The sequence below is a fragment of the Carcharhinus amblyrhynchos genome, chromosome 11 (assembly GCF_965287045.1).
Source record: "Carcharhinus amblyrhynchos chromosome 11, sCarAmb.v2.hapA, whole genome shotgun sequence".
NCBI classification, from domain to species: Eukaryota; Metazoa; Chordata; class Chondrichthyes; order Carcharhiniformes; family Carcharhinidae; genus Carcharhinus; species Carcharhinus amblyrhynchos.
In genome coordinates this window covers 95,390,087-95,414,150 of record NC_137334.1, presented here as the reverse complement: position 1 = coordinate 95,414,150, position 24,064 = coordinate 95,390,087, and the positions used below count along the sequence as shown (strand labels likewise).

The 24,064-nt window shown below is 48.3% G+C and overlaps 1 protein-coding gene across 1 annotated transcript in view; it reads left to right on the top strand.

Moving 5' to 3' along the window:
- The window catches only part of LOC145350232 (SPRY domain-containing protein 3-like), a 321,444-nt gene that overhangs the window by 233,503 nt on the left and 63,877 nt on the right, over positions 1-24,064 (top strand). The window contains exon 7 of the mRNA XM_080199294.1: positions 12,377-12,526. Within this exon, the coding sequence (XP_080055420.1) occupies positions 12,377-12,526 (150 nt within the window). The remainder of the gene's footprint in view (positions 1-12,376; positions 12,527-24,064) is intronic.

The window sequence follows — 24,064 nt, the reverse complement described above, 5'->3', positions numbered from 1 at the left end:
GAATTTGGCCACACAGTCAGAGGGTATGAGGAGTATAGTAGGGGGCTGAGAACACAGCCTTGTGGGGCACTGGTGTTGAGGATGTTCGTGGAGGAGGTGTTGTTGCCGATCCTTACTGATTGTGGTCTGTGGGTTCGGAAGTTCAGGATCCAATGCAGAGGGAGGAGCCAAGGCCCAGATCACAGAGTTTGGAGATGAGTTTTTGTGGGAATAATGGTGTTGAAGGCTGAGCTGTAGTCAATAAATAGGAGTCTGACATAGATGTCCTTGTTATCTCGGTGTTCCAGGGTTGAGTGCAGGGCCAGGGAGATGGTGTTTGCTGTGGACCTGTTGTGGTGGTAGGCAAACTGTAGTGGATCCAGGCAGTCTGGGAGGCTGGGATTGATTCGTGCCGTGACTAATCTTTCGAAGCCCTTCATAATGATGGATGTCAGAACCACTGGGTGATCCCTGGGTTAGAGAGAAAAGGGAAATCAGCCAGGGTTCCTGCTCCTGATCCCTGGGTTAGAGAGAGAGAGAGAGTGGAGGGAGGAAATGAGTTGGAGTTCTATTCCTGACTCCTGGATTACAGAAAGGTTATTGAGCCATTGCGTTATAGAATAAAGTTATTCAGTCCATTGAGTTCATCTGGTCTCTGTAGAGCAGTCAGTCAGCAACTCCCCCTGACCCCCCCTTCTCTTCTCTTCCCCCCCCCCCCCCACCTGCCCTGGATCCTGTAACTCAGTAAGTTAACTTCACTCTGGTATCAATGCAATTTCCTTTTCCAATCTTTGATCATCTATGCTTCCACCACCCTGATGGGCAACAGAATTAAGTCAATACCAGTCTTGCATACAAACTGTTTATTCACAGATCCCCCTGTGTCTCCGATCTAAAATCTAATCTGTTTCTCCCTCACTCTTGCATCTCCAAGTTTGTTCATTTCTTCTAAACATGTTAGAATCTTGGACACATTTATCAAATCCCCTCTCGGTGACTTTTGCTACAAGAACATCTCCAGCTTTTCCTCCTGCACCTTATAACTAAAATCCCCATCACTGGAACCATTCCGGTCACTCCCTGTGCTCCCTCCCACGGACCCTCGCATCCCTCCCACAGAATTCTATAAATGTTCAGAATAACTTGCCTGTTTATAATTTCAATATCTATATTTATGAAGTCCACCATCCCATTTGTTGGCTGGATTCTCCCTCCACAGAGGCTGTCAGACTTGCTGAGATTTTCCAGCAGTTTCATTTTTGTTTCAAATTCCAGAATCCGCAGTATTTTGCTTCCATTCCATTGGCCAATTGTGCTCCCAATGTGTCCTGTCACCATCAAAGGTCAAAGTGCATGACCCCAACCCACCACCACCGCCCTCCCCCCCCGGATCCCTTTGCTCCCAGACACTCTATGGAACTGTGTCAGTGAGTCTATCTTGCTTCTCTTGATCCCTTCTGCTAATCCATCATCTCACCATGAGCTGACACAAAGGGGAGGCAGTGGTGTAGTGGTATTGTCACTGAACTAGTAATCCAGAGCCCCAGGGTAATGGTCTGGGGACCTGGGTTCGAATCCCACCACAGCAGATGGTGAAATTTGAATTAAAATCAGGATTTACAAGTTTAACAATGACCATGAAACCGTTGTTGATTATCGGGGGGGAAACCCGTCTGGTTCACTACTGCCCTTCTCGGGAAGGGAATCTGCCATCCCTGCCTGGTCTGGCCCACGTGTGACTCTGAAATGGAGGGCAGTTAGGGATGGGTAATGAATGCTGGCCCAGCCAGCAGTGACCACAACCGGTAAATAAATCAACTTCTCAAATTCTATCTACCGTTTGCCTGCCTATTCTGTGAGGTTACACATGTCCTGTAACAGTCAGTTAAAACAAATTCACACTCTCTGCTACACCATCAACAAATTTTGAAATTCTACTCCGTATTCCAATATCCAAGTCATTTATACATGAGGAATAAAGCAGTGGTCCTGTCATTGACACAGAACAAAGAGGAACAACGAAAATTCCAGCATGGGAACAGGCCATTCGGCCCCTCCAGGCCTGCACCAACCGTGCTGCCCAACTGAACTAAAACCCCCTACCCTTCCGGGGATCATATCCCTCTATTCCCATCCTATTTGTCACATCGCCCCTTAAAACTCACGATCGTATCTCCTTGGGTTGGGTTGGGTTGGGTTGGGTTGGGTTGGGTGGGTTGGGTGGGGTGGGGTGGGGGGTGGGGGGGGTGTGGCAGTTTAGATCAGAGTTGAGGAGGAACTTCTTCACTCAAAGGGTGGTGAACCTCTGGAATTCTCTGCCCATTGAAGTGGTGGAGGCTACCTCGCTGAATATATTTAAGTCACGGGTAGATAGGTTTCTAATAGACAAGGGGATTAAGGGTTATGGGGAGAGGGCGGGAAAGTGGAACTGATCCACTGCAGATCAGCCATGATCTTATTGAATGGCGGGGCAGGCTCGAAGGGCTAGATGGCCTACTCCTGCTCCTATTTATGTTCTTACCCTACTAATCTCCTTGACACTAAGGGGCAATTTAGCATGGCCAATCAACCTAATAAGAACATAAGAACATAAGAAATAGGAGCAGGAGTAGGCCATCCAGCCCTTCGAGCCTGCCCCGCCATTCAATAAGATCATGGCTGATCTGTCGCTGCTCAGTTCCACTTTCCCGCCCTCTCCCCATAACCCTTAATCCCCTCTCCTATCAAAAATCCACACATCTTTGGACTGGGAGGAAACTGGAGCACCTGGAGGAAACCCACATAGACATGGGGAGAATGTGCAAACTCCACACAGTCACCTGAGGCCTGAACTGAACCTGGGTCCCTGGCGCTGTAAACCAGCAGTGCTAACCACTGTGCCACCCTGCTCCCAGAGGGGGATTTTGCTTTGGTCAAACTGGCTGCCTTATTTCTGCATTCTAACCCTTTTAGACACTTCAAGCACATCGCATTGGCTATAAAACTCTTGGTCTGACCCTGAGATTGTGATTGGATTAAACGAATGTAGGTCCCTTCACTTCAAATGTGAAACGGGGCAAGGATTTGAACATCAATGGTTGACCTGTTGGAGTGGTTTTATTGGTGGTTACCCTTTGGAGAAAAAAAGATTTTAAAATTAAATTATTAGTCACAAGTAAGGCTTACATTAACACTGCAATGAAGTTACTGTGAAATTCCCCTAGTCACCACAATCTAGCACCTGTTTGGGTCAGTGCACCCTAACCAGCACCTTTTTCAGAATGTGGGAGGAAACCCACACAGACATGGGGAGAATGTGCAGACTCCATGCAGGCAGTGACCCAAGCTGGGAATCGAACCCAGGTCCTTGGCACTGAGGGGTAGCAGTGCTAACCACTGTGCCACCAAGCACTGCTTGTTTCTCCCTTTATCTCTCTGTGTATTCACCCAGAGGGGCCAGTGAAACAGGCACTCTAATCACAGGAAGGTGAGAGATTGGCTCTGGTTCCTCCAGCTGCCTTCTGTCTCCTGCCAGGAATCTTTCCCTTAAAATCGGAGAAACTACAGACATCGCGACTCCTTTCGGATGGAGTCTGTTTGGCTCCAGCTAAATTAAATTGTAAATAATTTGCTCCGTTTTTTTCTTTTCACCGTGAATTAAAAGCAACTTCTTTTCGGATCAAGCTTCATGTTGGAAAAAATAAGTTGACGCCGGTGATGGGAAATCAGAAACAGATAAAATAACTCATGCTTATGAAAAGGAAGAGGCCATTCAGCCCCTCAAGCTTGTTGCACAGGAACAGGAGAAGGCCACTCAGCCCCTCGAGTCTGTTATACAGGAGCATGAGAAGGCCATTTACTCCCCGAGCCTGTTACACAAGAACAGGAAGCCATTCAGCCCCTTGAATCTGTTACACAGGAACAGGAGGAGGCCCAGTCAGTAATTCTAACCGGTTCAAGTAGGTAGAGCAACGTTTAAGTATCTGAATGACAAATGATGCCGATTCTTGGGCTACTGAGCAAGAGAGACAGAAAGAGAAAGGAAAGGAGAGAGACAGAGCGAGAGAAAGCTGACAAGGAAGCTGCGGTGAGAAACGGGCACGACTGCAAGTGTTTAACACGTGAACTGGACTGTAAATCTAACCGCCCATATCCCCCCACACCTGAAATAAACAGAGCTTTATTTTACTTGGGCAATGAGAGTTTGTTCGAAAATTCAGTGCTGCTCTGTTTAGTTTGAAAGCACATCACAGGACAAAGCAAAAAGAAAACAGCATGAGTAGAATTCCATTCTCCCTTGATTTAGCAACATCTGCTGCCTGGCTAAAAATAGTGTGTGAAATTTATGACCTACAATTTGATTATTCTGAGGATTTGGTGAAGTCAGTTGGAACTTGCTTAATTGCACATTCTGATCCCGCCAACGGAGCTGGCGCAACTCCCAACTGGGAGGTTTCTAGTGAATAATGATAGGTTTTAAAACCCAGAAATGGGTAATTATTATAGAATCTTACAGTACAGAGGGAGACCACTCAGCCCATTACGTTATGTGCTGGCTCCTTGAAACAGCTATCCAATTAGAGCCTGCTAAATGTTCCTTCTCAACATCACCTGAGAGAGACTGAGATTGTTCTCCTTGGAGCAGAGGCGGTTAAAAGGGGGATTTACTCGGACACCACCAGGATTTGATGGATTGAGTGACAAGGAGAGGCTGGATAGACTGGGACTTTTTTCTCTGGAGCATAGAAGGTTGAGGGGTGATCTTATAGAGGTCTATAAAATAATGAGGGGCATAGACAAGGTAGATAGTCAATATCTTTTCCCAAAGGTAGAGGAGTCTAAAACTAGAGGGTATAGGTTTAAGGTGAGAGGGGAGAGATACAAAAGTGTCCAGAGGAGCAATTTTTTCACACAGAGGGTGGTGAGTGTCTGGAACAAGCTGCCAGAGGTAGTAGTAGAGGAGGGTACAATTTTGTCTTTTATAAAGCATTTTGACAGTTACATGGGTAAGATGAGTACAGAGGGATACATAAGAACATAAGAAATAGGAGCAGGAGTAGGCCATCTAGCCCTTCGAGCCTGCCCCGCCATTCAATAAGATCATGGCTGATCTGTCGTGGCTCAGTTCCACATTCCCGCCCTCTCTCCATAACCCTTAATCCCCTCTCTTATCAAAAACCCATCAACCCGCGTCTTAAAAATATTTAGCGAGGCAGCCTCCACCACTTCAATGGGCAGAGAATTCCAGAGATTCACCACCCTTTGAGTGAAGAAGTTCCTCCTCAACTCCGTTCTAAACCGCCCCCCCTTTATCTTGAGGCTGTGCCCCCTAGTCCTACTATCCTTTCTGAGCGGGAAGAGTCTCTCCACCTCTATCCTATCCATCCCATTCATCATCTTATACGTCTCAATGAGATCTCCCCTCATTCTTCTAAACTCTAACGAGTACAAGCCTAGTTTATTCAGCCTCTCCTCATAGCTCAACCCCCTCAACTCTGGCATCAGCCTAGTAAACCTCCTCTGCACTCCCTCCAAGGAAAAAATATCCTTGCGTAAGTACGGCGCCCAAAACTGCACACAGTACTCCAGCTGTGGCCTCACCAATGCCCTATACAGCTGCAGCAAGACCTCCCTACTTTTATATTCAATCCCCCTCGCTATGAAGGCCAGCATCCCATTCGCCTTCCTGACCACCTGCTGCACCTGCAAGCTGGGTTTTTGCGACTCATGCACAAGGACCCCGAGGTCCCTCTGCACCGTCGCCTGCTGCAGTTTTTCGCCACGTAAGTAATAATCCTTCCTACCATTATTCCTACCAAAGTGGACCACCTCGCACTTGCCAACATTAAATTCCATTTGCCAGTTCCTGGCCCATTCGCCCAGCCTATCTAGATCCTTCTGTAGACTCTCCACACCCTCCGCACAATTTGCCGTTCTACCAATCTTGGTGACATCAGCAAATTTTGACACCCTACACTCGGTTCCCTCCTCCAGATCATCTATATAAATGGTGAATAGCTGAGGCCCCAGCACCGACCCCTGGGGCACTCCACTAGTCACCATCCGCCAATCCGAATAGCACCCGTTGACCCCCACTCTCTGCCTCCTATTTGACAACCAATCCTCTATCCACGCTAACACCCTACCCCCAACTCCATGTCCCCTGACCTTCTGCAATAACCTCTTGTGAGGTACTTTGTCAAACGCCTTCTGAAAATCAAGAAAGACCACATCCACCGGCTCTCCTCTATCCACTGCCCCAGACACATCCTCATAGAACTCCAATAACTTCGTCAGACATGACTTCCCCTTAACGAAACCGTGCTGCGTCTGCTCTACCAAACAATTCCCCTCAAGATGCCTCGCTATTTCCTCCTTGATGACGGATTCTAACATTTTACCTACAACAGACGTTAAACTAACCGGCCTATAATTCCCCGCCTTTTGCCTGGCACCCTTCTTAAACAACGGCGTAACATTAGCCGTTTTCCAATCTTCCGGCACTTCCCCGGAATCCAGCGACGTCTGGAAAATAACCACCAAGGCATCCACTATCACCTCCGCCATTTCTTTCAGAACCCTCGGATGCATTCCATCCGGTCCTGGGGACTTGTCCACAATCAGCCCCTCCAGTCTGTCGAGCACCGCCTCTCTAGTAACATGTGGACCGAATGTGGGCAATTGGGATTAGCTTAGTGGTTAAAAAAAAAAGACAGCATGGACAAGTTGGGCGGAAGGGCCTGTTTCCCTGCTGTAAACCTCTAACTCCAGGTGTTCAAAATAATAAGGGGTTTGGATAGGGTAAATAAAGAGGAACTGTTTCCGCGATTGCTAACAGCGATCTGCTGTGTCCTGGAAAGCGTCGCCTGCAAGAACGCTGGAAACAGATTCCAAAAAAGGTTCAAACTATTGGATTTCACAGAAGAGGCACGAAGACTGGAAACGTTAACTGGGTTTCTCTCTCCATAAACGCTGCCAAACCGGCTGAGATTCCGTTTCTGTTTCAGACCTTCAGCAGCCGCAGTATTTCGCTTTTATTCTATAAAATGTGGGTGTGGGTGTTGCTGACAGTGAGGGTAGGGATTGCTGCCCACCCCCAGTGGAGTCGAGGCTGAGATGAGATCAGCCGTCGTCATATTAAATAGCGGGGCAGACTCGAGGGGCTGAGTCACCCACTCCTGCTCCTCATTCTCATGCTAATTGTCTTTGAGGCAGCGGTGTTTAGTTTCCTGTTTGAGTTGGTGTGGGTACAGGTACAACACCCTCCACGTACAGTGGGAGGGGAGGGGAGGGGGACTTTCACGTTTGCAGTGGGTTTTCTACGATGACCGGGATTGCTGAGGCAGAGGGTTATTAAGAGTCCAGCTCATTGACGAGGGACTGGAGTCAGCGAACCCCCGCAGTGCAGAAGGAGGCCATTCGGCCCATTGAGTCTGCACTGACTACAAGCCCACCAGGCCCCACTCCCGAAAGGCCACATGTTTACCCTGCTAATCCCCCTGACGTTAGGGCCGATTTAGCACGGCCAATCAACCTGATCCGCACATCTGTAGACTGTGGGAGGAGAAACCGGAGCACCCGGGGAAAATCCATGCAGACACAGAGAGAACGTGCAGGCTCCACACAGAGAGTGACTCAAGATGGGAATTGAACCTGGGTCCCCGGCGCTGCGAGGCAGCAGTGCTAACCACTGAGCCACCATTTCCACGTTTATAATCCGGGACTGTGTAAGAATGGTAGGATCCTTTCCCTCCCTGTCAACCAGTTGAGTTGATTGAGTAATCTGGCAGCCCCATGGTCACTAACACTGAAGCCAGCATTTCATTTCCAAAATATGTTCCAATGGAATGGAGATTCTCAGCTGCTGCCACTCTGATTTTCTTCTTGTTATCACCAAGAGAAGGTTCTGTACGAACCATAACGAGCCATATCATCAAAATCATTCCCTAACTTCCGGATAAGTGTTTACAAGGCCACGTGTGATCCATGTCTCCGTGAATTTGGGAGAAGCAGGGTAGGGATTCCACGTGAGTGCAGGATCGATGTTAGATTTGGAATTCTGTGAATGCGTTTGCAAACTCCCAGTCAAGTAAACAAATCAGTGGGACAGCTTGTTTAGAAATGCAGAGAATGAGAGCAAGAATCTAACGACCCGTAAACTAACACTGAGTTCCTTTCCCTTTGCTCACTGGTCTACATCACTCTGTAACTCTGATCTCCACCAATGCCTCCCTGTTTCAATTCACATCCTTACTTTGAACTCCTTCCTGGTCTCCTCTCTCTCTCTCTCTCTCTGTAAACTCCCCCAATGCCACAACCTGTTGGAGTCTCTGCGCTCATCTCACTTTGGCTCATCTCTGATTTTCATGGTTGCCTGGTCTCTAAGCTCAGGAACATCCTTCTTTGCTTCAACCAGACCCCCAGTAAATGTTACTGACAGATGTGGCCATGCCCAAGGAGGCCAGTGTGGTCACCTGTGGTGCTGCAGAGGAAGGATCAGCTGGTTTGGGGGAGTAGGTAATCACACCAGGGGGTAGAAACCTTTTTAAGTTTAAAGTTTATTTATGAGTCACGAATAGGCTCACGTTAACACTGCGATGACGTTACTGTGAAAATCCCGTAGTTGCCGCACTGCGGCGCCTGTTCGGGTACACTGAGGGAGAATTTAGCACGGCCAATGCAACTAACCAACAAGTCTTTCGGACTGTGGGAGGAACTAGAGCACCCGGAGGAAACCCACACGGACACAGGGAGAATGTGCAGACTCCACACAGACAGTGACCCGAGCCGGGATTGAACCCAGATCCCTGGCGCTGTGAGGCAGCAGTGCCAACCCACTGAGCCCCCATCCTCCAGCGGGTAGGTGACATATCAGGGCCTGGAGCAGCAGTGTGGCTGCTGTAAAGATTTTTATTAAATACCTTTTGTGTTTTGAATGCAGTCTATGAAAGCTGGCGTTTATTACCCAGCCTGACTGATTTGCTGGGCCATTTCAGAGGCCCAGAATAAACCACATGGCTGTGGCTCTGGAGTCACATATAGGCCAGACCAGGGAAGGACGGCAGATTTCCTTCCCTAAAGGACATTAGTGACCCAGATAGATCTTCACAACAATCAATTAGAGTTGCCTCGCCTTTAGTTCCAGTTTTCATTAATTATATTATCGTTCCAGCAGCTGGCTTGGTGAGATTTGAACCCATGCCCTTAGATACTGGGTCACCATCCCCCACACAACTCTCTGAATAAAATCGTTCTCTATATCCTCCCCTCTTACTCTGGAGCCAATCTGTCCTTTCACTTGCCACTGGGAACGCTGTCTTCTTATTTATCCTGACAAAACACTTTGATTAAATCCTCCCTTAACCTTCTCCGCTCCAAGGGCAACAATCCCAGCTTTTCCAGTCTCTCCACGTTAACTGAAGACCCTCCATTCCTTGGAACATTTCCAGGAAATCTCCTCTGCACCCTCTGCTATTGGAGGTGATCTGAGCTGAACACAGTTCCAGCTGCGACTCCAGCTGCATACTGCAGCAGGAATTCTGTCTAATCCCTACGGCATCCTCCATACTGCAGGGCGGCAGAGAGAGAAACGTGCAAAAGTCCTGGGCAGGGAGCAAGAATGGGACGAGGCAATTATGAAGGTGGAGGGGTTGTGGGAGACTGGGCAGGCTGCAAACAAATCACCAAAGCTGGTAGCACAGCGTACAAAGGCTCTGGGATCCGTGACCATGTTAATAAAGGGATAGAGTACACAAATCGAGGAAGTTATAGCAAACCCTTCCTAAGTCGCTGGCTAGACACCAGCTGGAGCTCTGTGTCCATTACTGGCACTGACTCGCGCAAGATTTATGAAGGCTTTTAATCATCAAAATCAGCAAAAATAGTTTCCACTGGGCAGAGAGATGTGCAAAGAACGGACAAGTTAGAATAAATGAAAGTTCTTTTGAAGGACTTGATCAGACACATTGGACAGAATGGTCAGTTCCAACGCTGACAGAATCTGTAAACAGTGAATATACCCCACACCCCCTCACTGTAACACCCTGATATACCCCGCACCCCCTCACTGTAACACTGATATACCCCACACCCCCTCACTGTAACACTGATATACCCCGCACCCCCTCACTGTAACACTGATATACCCCGCACCCCCTCACTGTAACACTGATATACCCCGCACCCCCTCACTGTAACACTGATATACCCCGCACCCCCTCACTGTAACACTGATATACCCCACACCCCCTCACTGTAACACTCTGATATACCCCACACCCCCTCACTGTAACACTGATATACCCCGCACCCCCTCACTGTAACACTCTGATATACCCCGCACCCCCTCACTGTAACACTCTGATATACCCCGCACCCCCTCACTGTAACACTCTGATATACCCCGCACCCCCTCACTGTAACACTCTGATATACCCCGCACCCCCTCACTGTAACACTCTGATATACCCCGCACCCCCTCACTGTAACACTCTGATATACCCCGCACCCCCTCACTGTAACACTCTGATATACCCCGCACCCCCTCACTGTAACACTCTGATATACCCCGCACCCCCTCACTGTAACACTCTGATATACCCCGCACCCCCTCACTGTAACACTCTGATATACCCCGCACCCCCTCACTGTAACACTCTGATATACCCCGCACCCCCTCACTGTAACACTCTGATATACCCCGCACCCCCTCACTGTAACACTCTGATATACCCCGCACCCCCTCACTGTAACACTCTGATATACCCCGCACCCCCTCACTGTAACACTCTGATATACCCCGCACCCCCTCACTGTAACACTCTGATATACCCCGCACCCCCTCACTGTAACACTCTGATATACCCCGCACCCCCTCACTGTAACACTCTGATATACCCCGCACCCCCTCGCTGTGCTTCCTCCTGTTGGTTTTCGATATGGAGGTGTGCTGCTGATATGAAGCGATAGGATTTCATCTGAAGCTATTTGGTTTCCTTGCCCAGGTTTGACCTGATCCATGAGATTTCATGGGTTCTGGAGTCAACATTGAGGATCCCCAGGGCAGCTCCCTCCCAGCTGTGAACCACTGTGTCCTGCCCGCCACCTCTACCTGGGCCAGTCCTGCGGGTGAGACCTGACGTGCCGAGGGATGATGTTGGTGTCGGGGGGAGATGGGAAACCGGGCAAACCCCATTTTCCATCCCACACCCAGCCGTATCACCTCCCCTCACTGAATCCCGGGCTGCGATCGTCAGTTCACACCCGAACGCTTTACAATAGAGAGGCAGAGAATTTCGGGAAGGAATGTCAAAGCTGTCAGCCCAGGCACAGCAGCCAGTGGCAGAGTCAGAGACAGGCATTTAGAAAGTGAAGCAAGTTTCATTAACGTTCAGCATCTGACACTCTGCATCATTGGAATGACTGGTTTTCCGATCACCTGTGATCGGATTCGGGATGGTGTTTCCAGGATGGCTGGTTTAGAGATTACAGCAGCTGGGATCTCCTCCTTATGGAGAAGATTAAGAGGAGACTGGAGAGGGGTTTTCAGATGATGAAAAGTGGACTGTTTCCACAGATTGGAGAGTTCAGGGCACAGAGGAAATAATCGAAGAAAAGTCCTGGCAGGCCAAAGAACGAACGGCGGAGAAATCTCTTTGTTTTGAGAATGTGCTGGAGTGTTTGGAGTAGATAGCATTGAGATAGTTAATGAGGGGGAGTGGGGAGCGGAGAAGAGGGGGGAGGTGATGGGGTCAAACTCCAGGTCTTTCTCTGTTCATTGATTCAATGGGCAGGATTTTTCCGCAGGGATCGTGGTGGGAGGGATACAATCCATGTAAACATCCGTTGACGTCAGGCAGGATTTTCCGATCCTCAGGCATGGCGCAGTTGGAAAATCTGGCCCAATGTGTGTCTGTATCTGCCTCAGCTTTCACCTCTCAGCAAGCCAACAATTATATTCTTTCGCAATGTTTCTCTACCTCTTTTCCCCATCCCATCCCCTCTCTGTCTCTCAATGCCTCTTATACTCTCACTCCCTTACAATTTGTCTCCCTTTTATCTCTTTGTTTCATTTACTCACTCACTCCCTCATTGTAGCATTCTACCTCTTTCAATCTGTCTCTCACTCAGTCCCCATCTCTCCCCCTCACTCTCTGCACTCAGTCCCCCCCTCTCTCTCTCACTCTCTCTTTTTCTCTCTCTCTCACTCATTCTGTCCCCCTCTCTCTCTCACTCAGTTCCCCCCCTCGCCTCTCTCTCTCTCTCTCTCACTCATTCTGTCCCCCTCTCTCTCTCTCACTCAGTTCCCCCCCTCGCCTCTCTCTCTCTCTCTCTCACTCTGTCCCTCTGTCTCACTCAGTCCTCCCCCCGCCTCTCTAACTCTCTCACTCTGTTTCTCTCACTCTGCCTCTGTTATTAGGTTTTGGAATATGCAGGGAAAGGAAGGAGCATCATGGATGTGGGACTTGCACAGGCAAAATTTCCTCTCAGCACCAGGAGTCATTACTTTGAGGTGGAGATTGTAAATCCTGGAGAGAAGTGTTACATCGCTGTGGGAGTAGCAAGAAAGGTAAGTGGAAGCTGAATTGTCACCATTTTCAAGGGAAGTCGCACTGTGTATCTCTGTCTCTGTTCAGCAGTTGTGATAAGCACAGATTCACCAAAATGATACCCATGTCAAACTAGATTTCTATTCCCTTGGGTGTCAAAGATTAAGGGGTGATCTAATCGAGGGGTTTGAGATTATTTAAATATTCAGTATGGTTGATGGAGAAACTGTCTCCTCTGTTGGGGAGAGTCCAGAACAAGAGGGCAGAACCTTCAGATTGGAGCTAGGCCATTCGGAGAGGGATCATAGAATCCCCATAGTACAGAAGGAGACCATTCAGCCCATCAAGTCTGTACCAACCATAATCCCACCAGGTATTATTCCAGCAAACCCACATATTTACCCTGCTAATCCCCCCCTCACACTCAACTGAACCTACCCACCTTTGGGCTGTGGGAGGAAACTGGAGCACACACACAGAGGAAACCCATGCAGACCTGGGAAGAATGTGACAGCTCCACACAGACAGTGACCCAAGGCCGGAATTGAACCTATGCTGTGAGACGGCAGTGCTAACAACTGTGCTACTGTGCCACCCATAAAATATCAGGGATGTCAGGAAGCACTTCCTCATACCATCGCTGAATCCCCCCACTATCAACATCCCGGGCTTTATCATTGACCAACTCAACTGGACTCATATAAATACTGTGGTTTCAGGACCAGGTCAGATGTTGAGAATTCTGCAGTGAGTAACACAATTCCTGACTCCCCAAAGCCTGTCCACCATCTACAAAGCACAAGTCAGGAGTGTGATGGAATAATCCCCACTGGCCTGGATGGGTGCAGCTCCAACAACACTCAAGAAACTTTGGACACCATCCAAGACATCCATTGATTACTACCTCTTCCACCAACATTCAATCTCTTCACCACCAATGAACGTTGTGAACCATCTACAAGATGCACTGAAAGGACTCACCAAGGCTCCTTACGCAGCACCTGCCAAACCCACAACCTCCACCATCTAGAAGGACAAAAGCAGCAGATACCTGGGAACACCACCATCTGGAGGTTCCCCTCCAAGTCACTCACCATCCTGACTTGGGAATATATCACCGTTTCCTCATTGTCGCTGGGTCAAAATCCTGGAGCTCTCTCCCTAACAGCACTGTGGGTGTACCTACACCACATGGCCTGCAGCAGTTCAAGAAGGCAGCTCACCACCACCTTCTCAAGGGCAATTAGGGATGGGTAATAAATGCTGGTCTCACCAGCGGTGCCCACATGCCATGGATATATTTTTAAAAATCATCCTGACATTTATGGGATCCTGCTGTGTACAAATTGGTTTCCACATTCCTCCCATTCTCAGTGTCAATTCTTCAAGAGGCATTTTATTTGCTGCGTTACACTTTAGAATATCTGTGGACATGCGAGTTCTCCCTGGAGTAATGGGAATTCTCTGCTCTGTGACACCACTCACTCAGAGTAACAGTGTGAAAAGCAGAATTCCTCATTAAAGCCAGTGTGTAGAATCACAAACATTACCACAGTGTTTACTGTCAGGAATGGAGAAGATTGAGAGATTTCTCTGTGTGGTTTTCAAAGTCCCAGAGGTTATTTGATTGTTTAATTTCTATTTCAAACACTGGGGTTTGTGTGTTGACGGAGCGGGGAATTTATTTTAAAATGCTCCAAGTTGGAATTCTGTCTGTCCCCTCGTGTTATGGATGGGAACAATGGAAGCATTCCTGTCCTGAGCAGCGTGCGGGAGTTATTCAGACGCCACTGTTTTGCAGTGTGCTCCAGCACCAGTCAAAACCCTGTCAGTAAATACAGCCCAGAGCTGCGACTTGCTTTCATTTTGCTCTCTTGCTGATTCATGCTGAGACACGGTTCCCCACAGCCTGAACACAGCTCGCTGTCAATGATACTGAGTGACAGCAGCACGTTCAACTGTGACAGCACTGAGACCCTCTGCTCCATAACACACACACACACACACACACACACACACACACACACACACACACACACACACACACACACACACACACACACACACACACTATCGCAGAAAATGCAAAACACACATTAGAACATAGAACATTACAGCGCAGTACAGGCCCTTCGGCCCTCGATGTTGCGCCGACCAGTGGAACCAATCTAATGACCCTCTAACCTAAACTATTCCAATGTTATCCATATGCCTATCCACTGACCATTTGAACGCCCTTAAAGTTGGCGAGTCCACAACTGCTGCAGACAGGGCATTCCACGCCCTTACTACCCTCTGAGTAAAGAACCTACCTCTGACATCCGTCCTATAATTACCACCCCTTAATTTAAAGCTATGTCCCCTTGTGTTAGCCATCACCATCCGAGGTAAAAGGCTCTCACTGTCCACCCTATCCAATCCTTTGATCATCTTGTATGCCTCAATCAGGTCACCTCTTAACCTTCTTCTCTCCAATGAAAATAACCTCAAGTCCCTCAGCCTTTCCTCATAAGACCTTCCCACCATACCAGGCAACATCCTTGTAAACCTCCTCTGCACCCTTTCCAATGCCTCCACATCTTTCTTATAATGTGGCGACCAGAACTGTACGCAATACTCCAAGTGCGGCTGCACCAGAGTTTTGTACAATTGTCACATGACCTCACGGCTCCGAAATTCAATCCCTCTACCAATAAAAGCTAACACACCGTACGCCTTCTTAACAACCTTATCAACCTGGGCGTCAACTTTCAGGGAGCTATGTACATGTACCCTGAGATCTCTCTGCTCGTCAACACTACTAAGAGTCCTTCCATTAGCCCTATATTCTGTACTCCTGTTAGTCTTACCAAAGTGAATCACTTCACACTTTTCCATATTAAACTCCATTTGCCACCTCTCGGCCCAGCTCTGCAGCTTATCTATGTCCCTCTGCAAACTGTAACATCCATCCTCACTGTCTACAACTCCTCCAACTTTGGTGTTGACAGCAAATTTACTAATCCAACCTTCTACACCCTCATCTAGGTCATTTATAAAAATGACAAACAGCCGTGGCCCCAAAACAGATCCTTGAGGTACACCACTTGTAACTGAACTCCAGGTTGAATATTTCCCATCAACCACCACCCTCTGTCTTCTATCAGCTAGCCAATTCCTGATCCAAACTGCTAAATCACCCTCAATCCCACATGCTGACACATACATAAACAGATTCACACACTAACATAAACATATGCTGACACACACAAACATTGACATACACACAAACACACATGCTGCCACACACATATACTGACACGCACGCACACACAGAAAATGGGTGCAGGAGGTGGCCATTCGGCCCTTTGAGCCTACACCACCATTCAATATGATCCTGGCTGATCATGTACTTTCAGTATCCCACTCCCACTTCCTCTCCAGACCCCTTGATCTCTTTAGCCACAAGGGCCACGTCCAGCTCCCTCTTGAACATATCTAATGAACTGATCCCAACAGCTTTCTGTGGGAGAGAATTCCACAGGTTCACAACTCTCTGAGTGAAGAAGTTCTTCCTCATCTCAGTCCTGAATGGTTTACCCCTTACTCTTACACTGTGGCCCCTAGTTCTGGACTTCCCCAACATCAGGAACATTCTTCCTGCATCGAACCTGTCCAGTCCCATCAGGATTTAAATGTTTCTATGAGATTCCCTCTCATTCTTCTAAATTCCAGTGAGTACAAGCCCAGTCGATCCAATCTCTCTTCATGTCAGTGCTGCCATTCCAGGAATCAGTCTGGTGAAGTGAGGAGCAGAGGGTGGAATCGTTGTGGGTAGAGATTAGGAACAGCAAAGGGAGGAAGACGCTGGTGGGTGTCGTCTATAGGCCCCCGAATAATGATCTGGAGGTGGGGCGGGCTGTTAACGCGCAAATAAGTGCGGCGTGCAGGAATGGGACGGCCGTAGTTATGGGGGATTTCAATCTGCATATTGATTGGTCGACCCATGTTGGACGCGGGGGGCTCGAGGAGGAGTTCTTGGAATGCTGCTGGGATAGTTTCCTCGAACAGTGTGTGTTGGAGCCGACGAGGGAGCGAGCTATCTTGGATCTGGTGCTATGTAATGAGGCGGGTAGAATCAGGGACCTTGCGGTGAAGAATCCTCTTGGGGAGAGTGATCATTGTATGGTGGAGTTTCTGGTGCAGATGGAGGAGGAGAAAGTGGGTTCCCGGACACGCGTCCTTTGTTTGAACAGAGGGGAGTACGGTAGGATGAGAGAAGAATTGGCGAATGTGGACTGGGGGAGCGCGTTGGAGGGAGGGTCTGCTGAGGAGCAGTGGAGGATCTTTAAGGAGATCTTTCTTGGTGCTCAGCAGAAATTTATTCCGATGGTTAAAAAGGACAGTAGGAGGAGAGGTAATAAGCCGTGGATAACGAAGGAGGTGAAGGAAAGTGTTAAGTTAAAAGCGGAAGCGTTTAGAGTAGTTAAGAGTAGTGGGCGAGAAGAAGACTGGGAGAGGTTTAAATGTCAACAAAGATTGACATAGAAGTTGATAAAGAAGGGTAGGAGAAACTATGAAGCTGGGCTAGCGCTTAATATAAAAAAGGATAGCAAGAGTTTTTATAAATATATAAAAAGGAAGAGGCTGGCTAGGGTGAACGTTGGACCCTCAGAGGATGAGAAGGGGGACTTAGTGGTAGGGGATGGGGATAGGGCTGAGGTCCTGAATAACTTTTTTGTTTCGGTCTTCACGGAGGAGGATGTGAATAATTTGCCGGGTGTTAGCGATGGAAAGGTGGTAGGACTGGAGGGTCTTAATGACATTACTGTTACTAGAGAGGCGGTGCTCGACAGACTGGAGGGGCTGATTGTGGACAAATCGCCAGGACCGGATGGAATGCATCCGAGGGTTCTGAAAGAAATGGCGGAGGTGATAGTGGATGCCTTGGTGGTTATTTTCCAGACGTCGCTGGATTCCGGGGAAGTGCCGGAAGATTGGAAAGCGGCTAATGTTACGCCGTTGTTTAAGAAGGGTGCCAGGCAAAAGGCAGGGAATTATAGGCCGGTTAGTTTAACGTCTGTTGTAGGTAAGATGTTAGAATCCGTCATCGAGGAGGAAATAGCGAGGCATCTTGAGAGGAATTGCTTGATAGAGCAGACGCAGCACGGTTTCGTTAAAGGGAAGTCGTGTCTGACAAATTTACTGGAGTTCTATGAGGATGTGTCTAGGGCGGTGGATAGAGGAGAGCCGGTGGATGTGGTCTTTCTTGATTTTCAGAAGGTGTTTGACAAAGTACCTCACAAGAGGTTATTGCAGAAGGTCAGGGGACATGGAGTTGGGGGTAGGGTGTTAGCATGGATAGAGGATTGGTTGTCAAATAGGAGGCAGAGAGTGGGGGTCAATGGGTGCTATTCGGATTGGCGGATGGTGACTAGTGGAGTGCCCCAGGGGTCAGTGCTGGGGCCTCAGCTATTTACCATTTATATAGATGATCTGGAGGAGGGAACCGAGTGTAGGGTGTCGAAATTTGCTGATGACACCAAGAGTGGTGGTACGGCAAATTGTGCGGAAGGTGTGGAGAGTCTGCAGAAGGATCTAGATAGGCTGGGCGAATGGGCCAGGAAATGGCAAATGGAATTTAATGTTGGCAAGTGCGAGGTGGTCCACTTTGGTAGGAATAATGGTAGGAAGGATTATTACTTACGTGGCGAAAAACTGCAGCAGGCGACGGTGCAGAGGGACCTCGGGGTCCTTGTGCATGAGTCGCAAAAACCCAGCCTGCAGGTGCAGCAGGTGGTCAGGAAGGCGAATGGGATGCTGGCCTTCATAGCGAGGGGGATTGAATATAAAAGTAGGGAGGTCTTGCTGCAGCGGTATAGGGCATTGGTGAGGCCGCAGCTGGAGTACTGTGTGCAGTTTTGGGCGCCGTACTTACGCAAGGATATTTTGGCCTTGAAGGGGGTGCAGTGGAGGTTTACTAGGCTGATGCCGGAGTTGAGGGGGTTGAGCTATGAGGAGAGGCTGAATAAACTAGGCTTGTACTCGTTAGAGTTTAGAAGAATGAGGGGAGATCTCATTGAGACGTATAAGATGATGAATGGGATGGATAGGATAGAGGTGGAGAGACTCTTCCCACTCAGAAAGGATAGTAGGACTAGGGGGCACAGCCTCAAGATAAAGGGGGGGGGCGGTTTAGAACGGAGTTGAGGAGGAACTTCTTCACTCAAAGGGTGGTGAATCTCTGGAATTCTCTGCCCGTTGAAGTGGTGGAGGCTGCCTCGCTAAATATTTTTAAGACGCGGGTTGATGGGTTTTTGATACGAGAGGGGATTAAGGGTTATGGGGAGAGGGCGGGAATGTGGAACTGAGCCACGACAGATCAGCCATGATCTTATTGAATGGCGGGGCAGGCTCGAAGGGCTAGATGGCCTACTCCTGCTCCTATTTCTTATGTTCTTATGTTCTTATGAACCTTCGCTGGACTCCCTCAATAGCAAGAACATCCTTCCTCGGACTAGGAGAGCAGAACTACTCACCATGCTCAGGGTGCTGCCTCACCAAGGTCCTGTATAACTGCAGCAAGATATCCTTACTCCTATACTCAAATCCTTTTGCTATGAAGGCCAGCATGCCATTAGCTTTCCTCACTGCCTGCTGTATCTGCAGGCCAACCTTCAGCGACTGTTCCACTATCACACCCAGGTCACGTTACACTTCCCCTTTTCCTAAACTGCCACCATTTAGGTTATAATCTTCCTTCCTATTTTTGCCAAAGTGGATAACATCACATTTATCCACATTATGTTACATTTGCCAAGTATTTACCCACTCAGCCAGCCTGTCCAAGTCACCCTGCAGTCTCTTAGCATCCTCCTCACAGCACACACTGCCACCCAGCTTAGTGTCATCTGCAAATTTGGAGATATTGCATTCAGTTCCTTCATCCAAATCATTAATGTATATTGTGAATAGTTGGGGTCCCAGCACTGAACCCTGGGGTTCCCCACTACTCACTGCCTGCCACTGTAAGTTGGTATATTTTTGCACACACACTCATGCGAGAGGAGATTCACAATGTTCACCTTTTTACACTTGCACAATTAGTGGGGATAAGGGAAAAGGAAGCGGGTTCAGGACATGAGCACAGTAAAATTATGGGTTGTACATGTATCCAGGAATCACAAGGTAACTGGAAAGTTCCTTCTGCAGAAGGCTGGCTGATTTCCCAGAGCGAGATTCCCAAATGGTAGAAGGTGCGCTGAATGAGTTTGTTTGGAGGCACAAGTTCTGTGGCTCAGGTGGTTGGCAGGTTTGATGGGGGTTGCAGTTCTTTCTGCTGCCGCCAGCTTGATGGACGGACAGGCTGTTACCTGGAGCCTGGTTCACTTTGGAGGTCAAACAGTAACTGCTGGAGTTCAGTTCCAAAAGACAATATAACAGTGCAGCTTGGGGAGGGGGTGTCCCTGCGACAGATCTCAGTATTAGTCGTATGAACAGAATCCTGGGATTTAATTGGAACTGGGATTCCTTTTTGTTTTTGGAGAGAGTTTGGGTTAACGAAGCAATGCTCTCTTTCCCTGGTGTTAGCACTGATAATACTTCGATCATTAACACCTTGACAGGAGATTATAATCTGTAAGGGTTTTCCTTAGTCTGGAGTTAGCTGGACCAGACTGACCATTCCTGTGGCCATTACTACAATCGGGTGGTTGGCCTGATCACCCATAACAATGGGTCAGCCTATAGGGAGGAGGTCCCACATCTGGTGATGTGGAGCCGCTGGAAATAACCTGGCCTTCAACAAGAAGACCAAAGAACTCATTGTGGACTTCAGGAAGCCCAGAGGCAGCGCGCACCCCATTTACATCGAGGTGGAAGGGTCCAGATTCCTGGGGTCCACATCATGGAGGGCTTCTCATGGTCCCTCAACTCCTTGTCCCGAACGAAGAAAGCTCAGCAGCGCCTATATTTCCTGAGGAGGCTAAAGAGAGCCAACCTGTTCCCCGCCCCCACCTTCCTCACTCCCCACCCCAAACTCCCACCTGTGCACAAAGAGCATCTTGTTGAACCGCATCACGGTGCGGTACAGCAGCTGCTCCATTTCTGATGGAAAGCAGGAAATCAAAACTGCCCAATACATCAACGCCATCCAGCTACCAGCCATCCAGGACACTTATCACAAACGCCATCTGCGGAGATCTCTCTGCGTTACTGGAGCTCCCACCCATCCCAGCCACAGACTGTTTTCCCCTCACTACATTGAAGCCTGGATGGCCAGGTTCAGGAACAGCCTCTTCCCCAGAGCTGTTATTTGTGAGCTCCAACCTTTAATGTGTTCCCAGCCAATGAGCATTGTGCAATGTGTACACTTAATGACTATTGGCACTATTTTTTAATGACTACTGCATTTGCTTTTTGCTTTTGTATCTTGGGAGCCTGCAAGCTCACTTCCTGCTACATTTGTGCGCTATATAATGGCAATAATATTGAATTGAATTGAATTGAATTGAATTGTTACCTTGAAGCTGCTGCAAAGCCTCAAGTGACCAGTTGGAGACATGTTTGCTCATTCATTGTCCATTCTGATAAAACACAAAAAAATGAGGTTATAAAATAGCCCAGCCGATGAATCTATTTATTTATCTTGCGTCTCGACTGTGACACAAACTAAACACTTGAGTTGTAAATCTCGAGGCAGAAGAAAATCCAGCAAACCCGACACTCCCAATTCCACTATTGGAATGAAAATCCTGCCCATTTCAACAGGGACCAATGGGTGGAGAATCACATGGAAAACCCATGGCAACAATTCATGACCCGGATTAGACAAATCTTCCAATCAGAAGATGATGAATGGTTGAGTTAGGGTGGCTTAATTTGATTGGTTGGGTTGGGGTTGGAAAGAGTAGCATTGGGTGTGTGGGGTTGGTGTTGGGATTGGGTGAATGGGGTTAATTTATCTTTGGTTTAGTTGGATTTGGTTCAGTTGAGATGAGGCCTGTTGAGTTAAGATGCCGTGTGAAAGGAATGGGCTGGGTTGGATTATATTTGGTTCAGTCAGAATGGGGTGGGGTGGGGTGGGGAGGGTCAGGGTAGGGTAAGGTTGGGGAAGATTGGGTCGGGTGGGGTATTTGGATTGGGTTGGGTCAGGGTGGGATAAGTGGGGGTTTGGGTGGAGTAGGTGGGGTTGGGGTGGGGTCAGGGTGGGGTTGGGATGGGGTAGGTGAGGTGAGGTGGGGTCAGGGTGGGGTATGTGGGGTTGGGATGGGGGAGGTTGAGTCAGGGTGGGGTTGGGGTAGGGTAGGTTGGCTCAGGTAGGGGAGGTTGGGTTGAGTTGGGGTGGGGCTGGGTTGGGATAGGTTGGCTCAGGTGGGGGGAGGTTGGGTCCGGTTGGGGTCAGGGTGGGATAGATTGGGTTGAGGTGGGGTCAGGGTGGGAAAGTTTGGGTCAGGCTGGGGTAGGTTGGATCAGAGTGGGGTAAGTTGGGTTGAGGCAGGATAGGTTGGTTATGTGTCCTTTCTGGGAGGGACAGGTTAGTTTTGGGATTCCTGTAACATTCTTGAGCTGTGAGGGTGTGTGTGTACAGAGTTTGGGTGGGTTGTGTGAGGATAGAGAGCCCACGCCCACGCCCACACCCACACCCACACCCGAAGTGCGGCCGCAGTTATTTCTTTTCAACATTGTGTGAGTTTGTGGAAAGGAAGAATGATTTTCTATAAGGACAGAACCGTCATTGAGAAATAAAACAGCAAAAAAGACAGAACAGGTCAAACTGCTTTTGCTTTTTTATTTATTAATTTGATTTTAATTTTAATTTGATTTATTGTTATCACATATGTTAACATTCTTGCACGCTATACAGACAAATCATACCGTTCATAGAGAAAGCAAGGACAGAGTGCAGAATGTAATGTTACCGTCCTAGCTAGAGTATCGAGAAAAATCAACTTAATGCAAGATAAGTCCATTCAAAAGCAGGGAAGAACCTGTTCTTGAGACAATTGTTATGTGACATCAGACTTTTGTATCTTTTTCCCGATGAAAGAAGGTGGAAGAGAGAATGTCCGGGGTGTGTGGGGTCCTTAATTACGCTGGCTGCTTTGCCGGGGCAGCAGGAAGTGTAGACAGAGTCAATGGATGGGAGGTGGTTCACGTGATGGATTGGGCTACATTCATGACCTTTTGTAGTTCCTTGTGGCCTTGGGCAGAGCAGGAGCCCAGACCAAGCTGTGATACAACCAGAGAGAATGTTTCCTATGGGGCATCTGTAAAAGTTGGTGAGAGTCTTAGCGGACATGCCAAATTTCCTTAGTCTTCTGAGAAAGTAGAGGTGTTGGTGGGCTTTTTTAATTATAGTGTCAGCATGGGGGGACCAGGACAGGTGGTTGGTGATCTGGACACCTTAAAACCTGAAGCTCTCGACCCTTTCTACTTGTCCCCATTGATGTAGACAGGGGCATGTTCTCCTTTACACTTCCTGAAGTCGATGACAATCTCCTTAGTTTTGTTGAGATTGAGGGCGAGATTATTGTTACCGCATCAGTTCACCAGATTCTCTATCTCATTCCTGTACTCTGTCTCGTCATTGTTTGAGATCCAACCCACTACAGTCAGATTAACATAGAAACTAGAAACAGGAGTAGGCCATTCAGCCTTTTGAGCGTGCACTGCCATTCATTTTGATCATGGCTGATCATCAAATTCACCATCCCGATTCTAGCCCCCCCCACCCCCATATCCCTTAATCCCTTTAGCCCCAAGAGAATATTCTTGAGTACTGGTGTCATTAACAAGAACTGAATGTATTGTGTTGACTCTGAATTGCTCTGAGAAGGTGTTGCTGGACCTCTTGATAATATTTGATAGAACATAGAACACTACAGCACAAACAGACCCTTCGGCCCACTAGTTGTGCCGATCACATCTATACCTACCAAGCTATAGAACTATCTGTAACTTCCAATCCCATTAAATCCCATATACTCATCCAGAAGTCTTTTAAAAGACCCCAGCGAGTTCGCCTCTACCACCACCGACGGCAGCCGATTCCACTCACTCACCACCCTCTGAGTGAAAAACTTACCCCCGACACCTCCTCTGTACTTGCTTCCCTGCACCTTAAATCTGTGTCCTCTCGTAGCGACCATTTCAGCCGTGGGAAATAGCCTCTGAGAATCCACCCTATCTATTCCTCTCAACAACTTATAAACCTCTATCAGGTCGCCTCTCAACCTTCGTCTCCCCAGGGAGAAGAGTCCCAGCTCCCTCAACCTATCTTCATAAGGCATGCCTCCCAATCCAGGCAACATCCTTGTAAATCTCCTCTGCACCCTCTCAATAGCTTCCACATCCTTCCTGTAGTGAGGTGACCAGAACTGCGCACAGTACTCCAAGTGGGGTCTGACCAGGGTCTTGTTGTGATCAATGAGTTGTCTGTCCATCCCAGAAGGCTGTCAAAGAGTTAGGCACATTGAAGTGAGGCTGGAGTCACACATAACCCCATCCAGGGAGAACATCACTCAGCCAGTTGGGTTTCTACAACCCTCCAACAGTGGCACAGTCACTTTCAGATCCAA